Genomic DNA, 15,095 nt, shown 5'->3' with positions numbered 1-15,095 from the left:
CATAGAGTCTATTCCGCCTTCAGTGGCTCTCCTTCCTGCTTGGTATATGCCGAGGTCCAAAGGATGCGCTTCATATGTTGCATTTTTCTTTTCCTTTCTCTCCCTTCATTTCGAGTTGCTTACGGAAGGCGAATAAGGGCTGGGGGTTTCCACTATACCCTGTATATTACACAAAACGCATGGGATGTCCCCCTCAGAAGTTACATAGGAGATAGGGAAATCATGGGTGACACTGATGGAGCAGTGGGGATCTTGTAATATGACACCAAATAAAAGCGACGGCGCAGAGGTGCTGCTTCACATCAGATATGTATGGATTGATGACTCGTGATGATTCCGAAGATGCAAATCTTGATATTCTTGTCCATGCCGGATCAGCTGAATCAGCTGGATCATAACACATGTAGAACCTTGACATAGGGTTACCTACTTGGGTAGGTAAGGTACATAGGTAGCTGGTAGGTAAGCAAGCCAAAAGGGGACTATCGTCAAATGTGGTATTCGATACGAATTGGCAGGTACTACCCACCTTCTGAGGGATCCACCTTTTACGCGTTAGCGCGGGGCCTTCCTTACATCAATCGCATCGCGCAGTCAATTATTTTTTTGTTATCGCAGTCTTCTTGTCCATTCGAGCACCTGGAAAGTTTAGCAGCCGACTCGACCAGCCTTACCACACAACACACACAAATCAAAACCACCACGCCTTCATCACCATGGCTGGTGATTCCGCTGACAGAAAACGACTCGGCTCGGAAAAAGACGAGGTTTCTGCCAAACGAGTCAAGAAAGAAGAAGACATCGCCAACAACCCCTACTTGGCCCACATGAAGCAAGAGAACAACACCATGGAAAACGTCTCGAGGTATAACGATCGCTTGCCCAAGGGCTCGCCCTTTGCCGACTTCGAGCGACGGGCCACCACTGCGGAGCAGGCTGCAAAGGCCGAAGAGGACGATAACAACCCTTTCACCGGCGAGCCTCATTCTCCCCAGTACTTCAACATTCTCAAGTCCAGAAGGGATCTACCCGTCCACAAGCAAAGGTAGGCAATATCAACTGCCCCAAAATTGCAATCTCAGGACACGACTAACAAACCTTTTGTGAAACAGGAAGGAGTTCCTCGAAATGTACCACAAATCGCAGATCCTCGTCTTTGTCGGTGAAACCGGTTCTGGAAAGACGACTCAAATCCCCCAGTACGTCCTGTACGACGAGCTCCCTCAGCTGAACAACAAGCTCGTTGCCTGTACGCAACCTCGACGAGTGGCTGCCATGTCAGTTGCTCAACGTGTAGCCGACGAGCTTGACGTAACACTTGGAGAAGAGGTCGGCTATAGCATCAGATTCGAAGACAAGACAGGCCCGAAAACGGTCCTCAAGTACATGACCGATGGTATGCTGCTCCGAGAGGCCATGCATGACCATATGATGTCGCGTTACAGTTGCATCATCCTCGATGAGGCCCACGAACGTACTCTGGCCACGGATATCCTAATGGCTCTCTTGAAACAGCTGGCACAGCGCCGGTCTGACCTTAAAATTATTGTCATGTCTGCAACTCTGGATGCTCAAAAGTTCCAAAAGTACTTCTACGAGGCCCCTCTTCTGGCCGTTCCTGGTCGAACCCATCCCGTCGAGATATACTACACCCCGGAAGCCGAAAAGGATTACGTCGAGGCTGCCATCCGAACCGTGCTGCAAATAACGCTTCCGAACCCGAAAGCGATATCCTGCTCTTCCTGACTGGTGAAGAGGAGATTGAGGATACGTGCCGCAAGATCTCGTTGGAAGTGGATGACATGATCAGGGAGGCAGACTGTGGACCTATGATGGTCTACCCGCTTTACGGTACATTACCGCCTCACCAGCAACAGAAGATCTTCGATCCTGCCCCGAAGCCCTTGAAGAAGGGTGGCAAGCCGGGACGAAAGTGTATCATTTCGACGAACATTGCTGAGACGTCTCTGACCATTGACGGTATTGTTTACGTCGTGGACCCGGGCTTCAGCAAGCAGAAGATCTATAATCCTCGTATTCGTGTCGAGTCTCTCTTGGTGTCGGCCATTTCCAAGGCATCGGCGCAGCAGCGTGCCGGTCGTGCCGGTCGAACGAAGCCTGGAAAATGCTTCCGCCTATACACGGAGAAAGCGTTCAAGGACGAGCTTATTGAGCAAACATACCTGAGATCCTTCGGTCTAATCTTGCCAACACCGTTTTGGAGTTGAAGAAGCTTGGAGTTGAGGATCTCGTCCATTTCGATCTGATGGACCCTCCTGCGCCCGAGACCATGATGCGAGCTCTCGAAGAACTCAACTACTTAGCCTGTCTCGATGATGAGGGAGAGTTGACTCAGCTTGGTAGCATGGCGTCCGAGTTCCCTCTGGATCCTGCATTGGCCGTCATGCTGATCTCCAGTCCCGAGTTTTACTGTTCCAACGAGATTCTTTCCATTACATCCCTATTGTCGGTACCCAACATCTTCGTGCGGCCTGCAAACCGTCGTCGAGAAGCCGATGAGATGAAGAACCAATTCCGACACCCTGACGGCGATCATCTGACCATGCTGAACGTCTACCATGCGTTCAAGGGTGCCGAGGGCCGCGGCGAGGACGTCAAGCAATGGTGCCATCAACACTACCTCTCGCATCGTCATCTCAAAAGTGCCGACAACGTCCGCACCCAGCTCAGGCGCATCATGGAAACCCACGAGGTCGAGCTCGTCGGCACTGATTACAACGACAAGAATTATTACGCCAACATCCGGCGTGCTCTCGTTGCTGGTTTCTTCATGCAAGTTGCCAAGAGAGAAGGCAACGGAAAGATCTACCGCACAATGAAGGATAATAACCAGGCTGTCATGCTTCACCCCAGCACGGTTTTGCAGACTGACTACGAGTGGGTACTCTACAACGAGTTTGTCCTCACTACCAAACAGTACATCCGTACAGTTACTGGTATCAAGCCAGAGTGGCTCTTGGTCAGTGCATCAGCCCATCTGACCTTTCAAATTGCATGCTAACTATTACGTTTAGGACATTGCACCAACATACTACGATATCTCGACATGGGATGGTCAGACAGACGTGAAAGCGGCCCTCAAGGGCGTTCAAGAGAGGATGCGACGGCGGGCTGCTATGAAAGCAACGCGTTGAGAGCCGATGTAGTGGGTTTTGAGACACGGGGATCCTCGCATCTCATCTAGCAAGCGAACGACGCGCTATACCAAGCTAGAGTTGAAGCCATTCACTACGGCCGGGAACTAGACAATGCAATCTAGCAAAGCGACTGGGTCCCCAATTTCACCTTTCGAAAGAATGGCACTGATGAGAGCACCGCGGGCACAGACGGTTACAGACTGCTAAACCTCGGACTGATGAGCCTCATCGGTAAAGTGGGACTGGACTGGACTAGACTGGACTGCATCTTGGTCCGACGAGGTGGGCTTGTCTTGGCAAAAGGGATGTTCAGCAGCAGCATCGCACGGGAAGACTTTTCATACAATAAGTACTTGCATGGCATTTCCTTGCCGGCGCACAGATAGCAAAGCTGCATCAGAGCTGCTAGCAACAGGCGAAGAAGCGATAGACGGTTGCATGGTCGGCATCGGCACACAGCTGTCACAACAAAGTGTCTGTGCTGTGCTATATCATGAAACATGGACATTTTGCGGGCCTCTGGGCGTGGTGCAGACGGAGTTGACCAGCTATTAATAGGTAGAAATGGGAGTAGAAAGAAGAAAAAACAAGATGTCACCCAACATGATTCAGCCTCGATTCTGGCATTCTAGAAAGGTGCCAACTGATCGATTGCCGATGTTTGATCTGTTTTGCACCCGAATGCTTGGTTGCGCAGGCGGAAAGTTTCCCCGTTTCCTCGAGGGTGGGAGCGGCGAATGAGACGCCTCGGACGCATGTTCCATGATCGCGCATGGCCAACATCCCGGCTGGCGTCTCCATTGTGGACTGGGCTAGTAGCAGAGTAGCCCCGGACGCTACCACTCTTGAAACATCAGCCTCTTCAGGGCCGTGATACTTTATCTATTACCATCGAGACAGGTTCTGACAGGCCGACGGACCTCGTGCCCTCCTCGTGGCGCCATTCCCATCATGGCATCCCGAGCCTATTCACCTCCCAGATGGGCCCAGATGGAGCCTCTCCACCGATCGTCTTGCCACCGTCGGCAGAGTACCTGCAGCGCTCTGGCACTACAGCCAAATGCAGTATTTAACCTACTGGTTCGTGGTTTCTCGCACCCTTGCAATCCAAGATTCATGCTCATTGCTCCTCCAAATTTCCAGATCGCACCCAGGATGCCTGGCTTCTTTGCTACATGGGATGAGACGACGACGGGCTGGTCCCCGGTTTAGTCTGCCATCTCAAGGCATCCCGATCGAGGGCTAGAGCAATCACTAGAGCACTAGACGACATCATTTTGCAACCTTGGGACAAAATAACGGCAAGCATCCCGTCTGTCCAATATATCGTCCCCATCCGTTGGTCCTCGCGCGTCCTTCGTCTTCTCCATCACCACTGCAACCGACTCCTGCCTCATGACATTGATCATTGGGTTCAACTCGAAATGGGGGCGCTGCTACTTCCCGAGGTGATCCCCGTTGCCGCTGGCGTTCTTGCATATTCCATCGTCTGCCTGCTGTTCAGTCTCCTGCTCATCTGGCTGGTCTGGGTACACCGCGAACGAGGCTCCTATGTCGCCATGCTTGGCTACTTCACCTTCCTCAGCACCCTTGCCAGCATCATCCAGCAAATACACACCATCGTGGACTGGAGAAACATCAAGATCGACCAATACAACACCGCCGCCGCCAACCACGGTAGTATCGTGGTGGCAGTTGCAGGTCCTTCAACCGGACTGGATCTAGCTCTTTTCTTCGTCCGTACGTTGCCACCAGCTGCCCTCCTTGGCCCTCCTTGGTCTCCCTGACCGGTATCCTAACTTGCTGCTAGAATATTATTCCTACAACGTTGAGGCACTAGTCGCTTTGTGTTGGTATGTGTTACTCTCTTCGCTCAGTCGGCCCGGAAAGACAGGCGTGGCTCACATACTTTTGCAGGGCAGTGGCTTTAACACATTCTATCTATGGGTGGTCTGACATGGCATTTCTGAAGAGGATTGGGCCATCAACAAACATATCGGCCAAGATTGTGGCAGTCACCTTACCTATAGTTTTAATCAGCCTGCTGCAACTTGACGCCATCCGGGCTTCTCCCTGGGCCTTTCTGCTTGTTGCCAATATCAACCGTGAGCTATTGCCTGCCTCCTCATGTCCCGCCAGGAAGTGCTTTCCGCTAACTACTTGATAGTATTACTTAGCCCTGTTTTCGGGGCTCTCGCTCTGTTACTGATCATGGGCAAATATATTCATACAAAGCGCCATCTCATGACCTGGAACGTACGCTACGGGAAATCCACACAATCGGCGTCTTTAAGTCTCAGCCAACCCACCATTGACAGCGCCGTGACGGAGCGCAAGAGCATCTACGACAATTGGTTGATGATCCGCTTTACCATCGGATTCTTTTGTCTCAGCTTTTTCGAGGTCGTCCAGATCATGTTCCAGCTCTCGTCGATGAAGAACATCGCCAAATTGGGGGACAGTGCAGACCTGAGCGCAAGCCGGGCGAGACTCGACTTCCTTCTCTTCATGCCCGGGTGCGCGGCGAGCTTCGTGGTGTTTGTCGTCTTCGGTACGACCAAGACATTCCGGGACACGATTTTCGAGACATTTGCCTGCAAATGCCTGCGGAGACGACGGCGCCAGGGGAATACCACCGTGGCGGCGGCATCGTCGTCGTCGTCACGGACATTTACGCCGAGCATCGGAGGCGGCGGGGGCGAAAGCAGCCACAAGGTGGCCCCGGTCACCACCTCTCCGTATCCCAACCTGGAGGACGCGTGCCTGAGCCCCTGCACCGAGGAGGACGGGATGACGTTTAAGCTCCAGGAAATTGGCAAGCCGAAGGCCGCCCACACGCGCAACAGCTCCTGGCCCGACTTCTCCACCTTCGTCGTGCGGATGAGCCGGCAGAGCCTGAGGCGGATGACGACGAGGAAGAAGTCGACGGCGACGGCGACGATGACGATAAAGGACCAGGATGACGAGTTCCCGATCCTGAATAGTCCGGTCTACCCCGGCCGTCTCGGCAACGACTCCGCGGTCTAGCGATCTTTTCTTTAGATGATGCGTGCGAATATTCTCCTTTTCTGTTACTTATGATACCCCATTTCCATTTGTCCCCGTGCTTTCCTTTGCACTTGCCATCTCCCGTCGCAGCCTAGACGTTGTGGCGGGAGCAATGGAGCCTGGGCTCCAAAATATTTTTCAATGTTTATTTATATACAAGCGGCTAGATTGCCTTGGTTTCTCTCACGCATAGCACTGGTTGTTTTGGGTTGTTCTCATTCTTGGTCTTCGTCAAACAGGGTTCGATGTCTTTTTTGTTGCATCTGTTCTGGGAGCGGCTGGTCTGTACAAAACATGGTTTCTTACTTTTATTTTTATATCTATATTTTTTAACTTGTACTTCTTTTATTCTTCTTTGGTCAATACCAGACTCTGCTTCAGGCGTCAAAGGGTTTTTGAGATGGACTCTAGGGACTTGCTACTTTCCGAGAGGATCGGTTGTAAAGTGGCTATGACTTGTATGATAGGGAGTTATGTAGATGGCTAGATCGAAGCAGACGCCCTTCACAAGCTCCGGGTGACTAAAGCCCTGGCGGATGGAGGGCATCGTATGATCACGGCGGTCTACTGGGATGCACCACAGTGCTCCCATCTCGAGTCTATATAGGCAGTTCGAGCAGATTCAATGTGGATGGAATCAATATGTATCATCTAAACATATTTTGTGGGTGGTTCGGCAGCAACGGCAGCAGCAGCATAATCTTTATGTGCATTCGCTATTCCCAACCTCTCGCCACCTCATCTATAGTACAAGAAAAACCTCTAGATTCTATGCATACATATTCTATACATGCTGAGCACCAAATCTTACACACACCAGGCATTACAACGTTATGTTCTCTAGTTGGGTCGAACACCAAACATTTCATTAAGCCATGATCCAGCAGACTCGCCAATGAGAGCACGCCAGTCGCCTACTTTGTGTAAATAGACCGAGTCCAAGGCAGCTATTTCAACGCCTGCTCCCTTTGCCTCCGTAATCTGTCCATGACGGGCAGTGATACTCAAGTCAAACTACGCGGTATTCAGTTAATCAAAGATATGCATGAAGGGGTATAGCATAGGATAGTTCAACATACATCCTTGGGTAGATAGTCCGGCAGCGGCGGTCTTGGCCTGGGGTCGTCCTCGGTAGGGCGCGTTGAGAACGTAAACTGGGGCGTCTGCTTGTATATCCAGTCCAGCGACTTTTTAGGTTTTACGGTGTGTTAGCGCGTTGCTTGTTGTGCATGAAGAGAAGCCTCCAGAAGGAGAAGAAGAAGAAAGTCGAAAGTGGTGGACTCAAAAACTCACCTTGAGTTCTTCATACCCGCGCATAACCTCGGGGATCTTCTTCATGTCGCGCGTCGCGATGGTTTCGACGTCGACGTTGCCGTACATGGCGCCGAACTCGGCGACGACGGCCTCCTCGAAGGCCGCGTTGCCGACGCCCACGTTGCGGATGCGCGAGCGCACGCTGTCGACGCCGCGGGCCTTCATGTAGGGCGCGGCGGGCGAGCGCAGGAAGCGGCCGACGCGGTCCAGGTTCGGCGTCGACAGCAGGCAGGTGCCGTGGTGCAGCGAGCGCAGGCGCGTCAGCTTGTAGGCCGACCCCGACACCTTGAACGTCGCGTCCCTCTCATCCAGGACGATGTCGTGCCGCTCGTTGAGACGCGCCGTCGACACGCCTAGGGTCCGCAGCGCTCGCACCACCATCAGAGCGTGCCGGTCGCGGTCGAAGGCGGCGGGCGGGCAGAGCACGCTGTAGTTGACGTTGCTGAGGTCGTGGAAGACGGTGCCGCCGCCGGAGCGACGGCGCACCAGCTGCACGCCCAGCGCCTCCTCGTGGTCATGGTCATCCGCTTCTCGAGGCACGGGCGGCGCCAGGAGCGCCGGCTGGTTCAGGGCGCCGATTCCGACCTCGAGCCAGGGGTTCTGGTTGCGGCCGATGACAACACAGGGCCGGTTGGTGTAGAGAAGCAGCACGACCGAGTCCGGGTGCGACTTCTGCAGGAGGTAGTGCTCAAAGGACAGGTTGAGATAGGGGTCGTGGCTGCGCGAGACGTAGATCTGAACCCGGTTGGTCGGTGTGCGACCGCCTCGGCGGAGAAGTGGCGCCGGTGTGGTGATAGCCAGGCGGGAGAATAGAGGTTGCTACTTATGCACCATTTCTGCCTTGGTGATGATAGTGATGATGATGGGGGAGTGGTGCGTTGCAGCAGCAAGTGGCGGCTCCGGACGAGCGTCCGGGTTGCCGAAGCCATCTGCCTCTCCAGCTCCGGAGAGCCACTTGGTAGGCCGGTTGAGTAGTCTGGCTGCTACAGTACAGTATGGCTACAGATAGGTCTTCATGTGGAACGATCTTATTGCATGACTAGGTTGACTAGCGGAATCGGCAGTTGTCAGTCCATATATAATCCACTGGGAAAGACCCCGATGTGGAAGGTAAGGGATATATTCAATCTGATTCCTTTTGCGTCGACTTTGGCATGTCGATACCGCGGTATCCTATTGGCGTAACCGTGTAAACGCTTACCGCTTACCGCTTACCTGCATGCTGGTTTTTCTAGTGGACATGGGTATAAGGTTAGGCTAGCGAAGACCCTTGCGATTCCAGTAACTTGGAAGGAGGGCTTTGGTTAATGACGGGCTACAGTTGGGTTTGGTGGGGCATTCAATTGGTCAATCGGACGACCTTTTTCGACCCCTCCATGACTCCCAAAATTCTCACTGTCCCCGAAGATCGGTCCTTGTTGATACTTTTTAATATACTCTGCAAGTCGCCAATCCCACGCCACTATTTCAAACCATCCAGGACAAGAATACGGCAGCAACACCACCCAACATGTCGACCTTTGGCCAACTTTTTAGGGTGACTACCTATGGCGAGTCGCACTGCCAATCCGTCGGTTGTATAATCGATGGCTGCCCGCCAGGTATGGAGTTGACCGAACAGGATGTCCAGCCGCAGATGACCCGTCGTCGACCCGGTCAGTCCAGCATTACGACGCCGCGCAACGAGAAGGACCGGGTCGCGATCCAGTCAGGAACCGAGAACGGCAGAACCTTGGGAAGCCCCATCTGCATGATCGTCCAGAACGAAGATCAACGGCCCAAGGACTACGGAAACCAGACCATGGATATGTTCCCCCGACCCAGCCACGCCGACTATACCTACCAAGAGAAGTACGGCATAAGAGCCAGCAGTGGTGGCGGCAGGGCTTCCGCTCGCGAGACCATTGGCCGTGTTGCCGCTGGTGCCGTCGCCGAGAAGTACCTCAAGCTCGCCTACGGCATTGAGATCACTGCCTTCGTCACGTCCGTCGGCAACGTGCACATGTTCCCTCCTACGGCCGAATGCCCAACTCCGAGCCAGAACCCCGAGTTCCTTAAGCTGCTCGAGACGATCAACCGCGAGACGGTGGACAAGTTCCTGCCTGTACGATGCCCCAACGAGGAGGCGTCAGAGAAGATGGCCGACTTGATCGCCGAGTACAAAGAACGCGAGGACAGCATCGGCGGTACGGTGACATGCGTCATCAAGAACGTCCCCAGCGGTCTCGGAGAGCCTTGCTTCGACAAGATCGAGGCCATGCTGGCCCACGCCATGCTGAGCATACCCGCCACCAAGGGCTTCGAGGTCGGCTCCGGCTTTGGCGGTTGCGAAGTCCCGGGCTCCATCCACAATGATCCCTTTATTCGTTCGGTCGAGACGGCGGCTCCCGAGTCTGGCGCCGCGCGGAACGGCATTCCGCGGCCCAAGCTCACGACCAAAACGAACAACTCGGGAGGAATCCAGGGCGGCATCACCAACGGCGCCCCGATCTACTTCCGTGTGGCCTTCAAGCCGCCGGCCACGATCGGCCAGGCCCAGACCACGGCGACCTACGACGGTGACAAGGAGGGCATCCTGGCCGCCAAGGGACGGCACGATCCCTGCGTGGTGCCGAGAGCGGTGGCTATTGTAGAGGCCATGTCAGCGCTGGTAGTCATAGATGCGCTTCTGCAGCAGATGGGCCGGCATGAGGCGGTGAGGCAGCTTCCCTCTAACAACAAGACGATGCAGCCGTCCGATAACGGTGTGTCGATGACCCAGTAGTGTAGTAAATAAAACAAAAAGGAGTCATGGTTTCGAAAGAAGTCTGCGGCAAAAGTGTAGCGGTGACGATGCGTTCCAATGGCTTATATCTACCTGCTCTTATTTTTTCCATTACGTGACAATAAAACAAGTTCGAAGACTTTGCATGTACGTGGGCTGGATTCATCGGTCCAGGGGTGATAGAGGGATCCGCGGCCGGGCCAGACGCTGCGGACTTTGTAACTCCCAAGAAATATGTCGCGTACCTGCGCCACTACTGCGGGAGGTTCAATCTAGCCAAGCATGTCCGCCTCGGCGTCCAAGATCGTCAAGGTCAGCGGACCCCAGCCGCCTCACCAGAACGGCCACACCCTGACCGTCGAGCACCGCAACGGCCAGGGGGTGGATCACCACTTTGGACGCCGTGGCCATCTGCAACGGCCTCGAGACAACCAGCCTGCCGAGTCGCGCATCCCTGGCATCTACCAGTGCAGCCGGGTTCTGCCCTCCTCCGAGGTCAAGACACGCCAGGACTTCTTTATCCAGGGGGACCACCTGCAATCCCCATGTCGCCATCCTCGGTGCGGGCGATACCGCCATGGACATCGCGCACCTCGCCGTGACCACTTCGGGCGTGGAATCTGTGATGCTGTATCACAAGAATGGGTTCTTCGTAGCACCGAAAGTAAGTTTTCCATGATGTCGCCCCCCTTTTTGTACCACCTGTCAAACTCGGCTCTTTGTAAGGTTTGGCAGATGGCGGCGTAGCACAAAAGGAGAGACACGGCAACAAACCATGCCCTGTGTGTTGTTCCGCAGAAAATACCTGAGCCGACAGTCTTTGGCACACAAGTACCACAGTCTTTCATTGTCAAGTCCGTCAGAGTGATGCCTTACATTGGCGCAAGAAACGGTCTAGCAACGCACCCGCGCGTTCATAAGCCAGATCCCTATCGAGGACGTCGGCAGCAAGCGGATCCAGGTCGCCCCCGCCCACCCGTGTCCGCGACGATGGCACCTGGGTCTTTCCCGACACGGGCCGCCCCAAATACGAGGAGGCCAAGAACATAAAGTATAAGCCTACCGTTGTCGTCTGCTGCACCGGCTACGATCGCACCTTCCCCTTCCTGGACGAGAAGTTCCAGCCCACCCTGGATCAGGCCGACGTTTCGTGGTGTCTATTGCTCCGACGATATCACCGTCGGCTACATCGGCTTCGTCCGTCCCAACCTCGGCGCCATCCCGCCCCTGGCAGAGCTGTAGGCGCAGCTCTGGGCTCTCCGTCTCATGCAGTGGGCCCACCGCCGCCACGACGGCGACGACGCCGAGGAGGATGGAGAAAGCAACAAGCATAACGAACAGGAGCTTCGCCTACCGCCCGGTCGCCCTCGAGATCATGCGCGGCGAGCTTTTCGACGTCACCTTGCGCCTCGGCGGATTCGTCTTCTTCTTCTGGTACTAGCTCGTGCCGTTTGTGGGCTTCGGCGCCATGAGCTTGGGCATGTACGCTTGGGACTTCGTCAAAGGAGTTTGCGTATAAAGAAAGTTTTCTAAGGAACAGTTAGTATAAACAGAGTTCAAGTTCATTAGGTTATTATTGAGTCGAGCTATTTCCCCTTTCTCAGAAGGTCCATCAAGGATACAAATCAGAGCCTATATGCCCCATCCGTGCCAGTATAGACCGATTGCTAAGTGAGGAAGCAATGGGTGAGAATTGGGAGCACACGCCGGCTTGTGATTTCAACCCCCTGCTTTCCCCCGGGTAAGCCTCTGCCACTCTAAGTTACCCACAGCTAGAAATGTGACCAGAGGCATATATGTCATCGAACACCGTCGTCCGAAACAACTGGGGTTCAAATAAGAAAATGCTTACACTTGAATGGCCCACATTGTTAACACCAGATGTCCTCGTAAAAAAAACTCGTCAGAGTAAAGCTCAGTTAAATCATATCGCTAGATGTTGGGTACACATAGCAGTTGATCATCATAAATGGAAGCCCTTAACCCGAGCCAGGTATCTCTATTCTAAACATAACAGCCAAACCCGCCCATGTTAAGCAGGTGGAAAATCATGACCCTTATAACTCCTTCCCATCTTACAAATCCATACATACACGCATATATACAAAAGGGAGATAGGGACAAAAGCACATAGAGAGAAAGAGAGATACATAGACACGCAACACCAGCGCTCAGCCCCCTTTTAATCACCACCACCCATCCAGTCCTTTCCCCAGGATCCGCCCTCACTTCCGGGTCCCTCGCTAATATCCCAGTCGCGCTCCAAGCGCCACGCATCCTCGGCCTCGATGCCAAGGTCCAGCAGATCGCAGCCGCGGTGTCCCCACTTGTCCGCGAATACGCGCCGCCCGGCCTCGATTATGGTGTCGAGCCCGGCCGAAAAGCCGTCGGGGTCGCGGTAGAAGGGCTCCTCGTGCCCGCCGCGCTGGCGGGCCTGCCAGGTGTTGCGGAAGATGCCTGAGTCGGCCCACTTGGCGTCCTGCATGCGCTGGGCAATGTGAACGAGGTGCTGGAACGTCTCACCCTCGCGGTCGACCCAGGCCGATAGGTCGCGCTCCCGTTCTAGTTCGGCCTCGTACATGGTGTGGGTCGGGTCAAGGCCCGTTTGCCCGCCTGCGAAGGTGGCGTGGGTACCGGGAAAACGGAACAGGGCACCCACATCGTCGAGCGGCGCCGAGACGTCAAAGATGAGCCCGGCTTCGCTCTGGGGCTGCCAATAACCCGCCCAGTGCAGGCGCAGGTACATGTCGCAGTCGCTCGCGTAGAAGGGGATGTGTGTGTCCCAGGCGCCAACATCGATGTAGGCGTCGCGGTTGACCAGCGTGAGGTGGTCGTAGGCGAAGAAGTGCGTGGCCCATGGCGGCTTGTCCTCGCCACCCAGATAGCGCATGAGGCCGACGGCGCGCTCATAAAGTGTCGCATAGGGGTCCTGCTCATGGTCGTGGTCGCGGTCCTTTTTACGTACCTCCTCGTCGGAGAAGACCAGTACGTCCTGATGGCCCCAGAAGAAGTGCGGCCACCCACGCTGAAGCGCCGTGTGCAGGAAGTAGTTCTGCAGCTGGGCGAAGCTGAGAAGAGTTGGCGTCTGAAGAATATGGACGCCGAGTATGTTTAATTGGGTGTGGTTCATGAAGAAAGAGTTTTGTAAAGTCAACTCCTGGTCCTTGTTAGACCGGAAAGTACCCGTGTTCTCTACGATATGGATGTCGCCAGGTGGCCATCCGGCCGCGATGTAACTGGAAACACACTGCAGCAACATGGGCCAATTCCTCGTGAAGCCGATGAAGAGTGGCGTGGGCTCGGGCACATGCGGCTCCGGAGGCAAGTTGTTGTCCAACACGGGCGGCATCTTGTTGTTGTGGGTCAGCCATGGGAAGGGGTCCTGAATGGCCTCGAACTTCTTGGGCTCGGGCTTATACACTTTTTTGTACGGAGGAATCTCATCTGCCATGGGAGTCTGGCCCTCCGGTTTCGCGGCGGCGCCGGGTACTACCCTTGACTGGCCAGGCCCGACGAAGGGAAGAACGTTGGGCGTTTTGGCCTCGTTGGAGGCGGCGCCACCGTCTGCAGCATCACGGTGGCCGTGGAGATGCGAGACGGCCACACCGACGGGCTCGCGTACGACATAGAAGACGAGCAGAGCCGCCAGGATTACGGCGATATACCGGGACAGCATCGATACGAGCCGGCCCGGGAGAGGTCTCACCAACATGACCAGTACGAGACAACTAGCGAAGTAACAACAACGACAACATGACCGTTGGGTTAAGTGCTCAGAAGGAGGAGCAGGGGGGCTTGGTGGCGCGCCGGTGGCTATTGCGCAATGTTGGTTGATTGATACCGACTGACAGGCAGTGAGCAAGCGAGTCGGCTGGCTGGATTTGGATTCAATCAAAAATGCTTTGCCGTCTCTTTTCCACAGGCAGGCGTAGGACTGAACATGAAGAGGAGAATATCAGTACAGCAATAGATGAGCAGGAATTTCGGGCCAAATGAAAACAAGACCGAAAAATTGAAGACGAAGACGAAGGGCGGGAATTGGAGTTGGTTTTTCTGCCGTCTCTACGTGAAACGGGCATTAGCTGACGTATCTTCTCGGTTACTGACCTACTATTGCTGACCAAGTTGGCCGTGCTACTAGGTTGCCTACCGACAGGACAGGTAGCCGTCCATCAAGCTTTGCTAGGCAAGATCCTAGAGAGGCGTGTTCCTCCGGCCCAACCACATGCGCTGCGTGCTGTCGTGCCAAGACTGGGAGACCAGGCGACTTATACGCACTTTATTCGCAGCAATCCTACAGGCTGAATCGGTTATAGAATGAAACATTGAAACCGGCGATCTCATGCCCAACGTGGAGTACTGTACAAGAAAGAACAAGCCAGCTAACCTAGTAGTTAATTAGAAGGGTCCAATGCCGAGAACGACTTCAATCTTACGGAAGGGGGGGCCTCCCCAGGCCTCCCTAGGTGCTTGGCGGGGTGACTGGACTCAATGTGTGCTAGGCTAGGCTAGGGCAAGAGGGGGAAGGTGGAAGGAACGGGACGGCCAGGCGCCAATCTCCAGGCCGCCAGCCTCCAGGCCAGGGGTCTATCAAGGTGCTTGCTGGCAGTGTGGAAGGTAGGGTAAAAAGAACATGGGAAGGTGCCTGCCAAGAGTAGTACAAGCACATGCAAGCTTCAGAGGAAGGAATGGATCAAATTGGAAAAGAGACCGACACCACAAGATGGAGAGAACAGAACATAATTAATTGACTGATCGACTTGGTAGCTAGGCGGCAGGCCAGTGACTGGCCATTTCGCGTTCGCATTGAT

The 15,095-nt window shown here is 54.5% G+C and overlaps 7 protein-coding genes across 7 annotated transcripts; 5 read left to right on the top strand and 2 right to left on the bottom strand.

Moving 5' to 3' along the window:
• Positions 1-716: 716 nt before the first annotated feature.
• On the top strand, positions 717-3,155 carry PG994_001547 (pre-mRNA-splicing factor ATP-dependent RNA helicase prp43; the record flags this gene model as incomplete). The annotated part of the gene is made up of 5 exons (XM_066852956.1): positions 717-1,045; positions 1,113-1,695; positions 1,758-2,042; positions 2,225-2,980; positions 3,036-3,155. The coding sequence occupies 5 exons, from the start codon at positions 717-719 to the stop codon at positions 3,153-3,155; spliced, it is 2,073 nt and encodes a 690-aa protein (XP_066721097.1).
• Positions 3,156-4,582: 1,427 nt separating this feature from the next.
• PG994_001546 (uncharacterized protein) lies at positions 4,583-4,945 on the top strand (the record flags this gene model as incomplete). The annotated part of the gene is made up of 1 exon (XM_066852955.1): positions 4,583-4,945. One exon carries the CDS (start codon positions 4,583-4,585, stop codon positions 4,943-4,945), a length of 363 nt encoding a protein of 120 aa, XP_066721096.1.
• Positions 4,946-5,369: 424 nt separating this feature from the next.
• PG994_001545 (uncharacterized protein) lies at positions 5,370-6,185 on the top strand (the record flags this gene model as incomplete). Its single annotated transcript, XM_066852954.1, has 1 exon — positions 5,370-6,185. One exon carries the CDS (start codon positions 5,370-5,372, stop codon positions 6,183-6,185), a length of 816 nt encoding a protein of 271 aa, XP_066721095.1.
• Positions 6,186-7,046: 861 nt separating this feature from the next.
• PG994_001544 (lipoyltransferase and lipoate-protein ligase- variant 2) lies at positions 7,047-8,741 on the bottom strand (the record flags this gene model as incomplete). The annotated part of the gene is made up of 4 exons (XM_066852953.1): positions 7,047-7,220; positions 7,286-7,393; positions 7,500-8,339; positions 8,736-8,741. The coding sequence occupies 4 exons, from the start codon at positions 8,739-8,741 to the stop codon at positions 7,047-7,049; spliced, it is 1,128 nt and encodes a 375-aa protein (XP_066721094.1).
• A 289-nt stretch (positions 8,742-9,030) lies between these two features.
• PG994_001543 (bifunctional chorismate synthase/riboflavin reductase aro2) lies at positions 9,031-10,284 on the top strand (the record flags this gene model as incomplete). Its single annotated transcript, XM_066852952.1, has 1 exon — positions 9,031-10,284. One exon carries the CDS (start codon positions 9,031-9,033, stop codon positions 10,282-10,284), a length of 1,254 nt encoding a protein of 417 aa, XP_066721093.1.
• Positions 10,285-10,566: 282 nt separating this feature from the next.
• Positions 10,567-11,725, top strand: PG994_001542 (dimethylaniline monooxygenase; the record flags this gene model as incomplete). Its single annotated transcript, XM_066852951.1, has 3 exons — positions 10,567-10,948; positions 11,233-11,437; positions 11,557-11,725. The coding sequence occupies 3 exons, from the start codon at positions 10,567-10,569 to the stop codon at positions 11,723-11,725; spliced, it is 756 nt and encodes a 251-aa protein (XP_066721092.1).
• A 741-nt stretch (positions 11,726-12,466) lies between these two features.
• Positions 12,467-13,996, bottom strand: PG994_001541 (uncharacterized protein; the record flags this gene model as incomplete). Its single annotated transcript, XM_066852950.1, has 1 exon — positions 12,467-13,996. One exon carries the CDS (start codon positions 13,994-13,996, stop codon positions 12,467-12,469), a length of 1,530 nt encoding a protein of 509 aa, XP_066721091.1.
• Between the last annotated feature and the right edge of the window lie 1,099 nt (positions 13,997-15,095).

The sequence above is a fragment of the Apiospora phragmitis genome (assembly GCF_038363925.1).
Source record: "Apiospora phragmitis strain CBS 135458 chromosome Unknown utg000002l:1.0-5516284.0:1.0-5523493.0, whole genome shotgun sequence".
Taxonomy (NCBI): Eukaryota; Fungi; Ascomycota; class Sordariomycetes; order Amphisphaeriales; family Apiosporaceae; genus Apiospora; species Apiospora phragmitis.
This window is presented reverse-complemented; position numbering and strand designations above follow the sequence as displayed.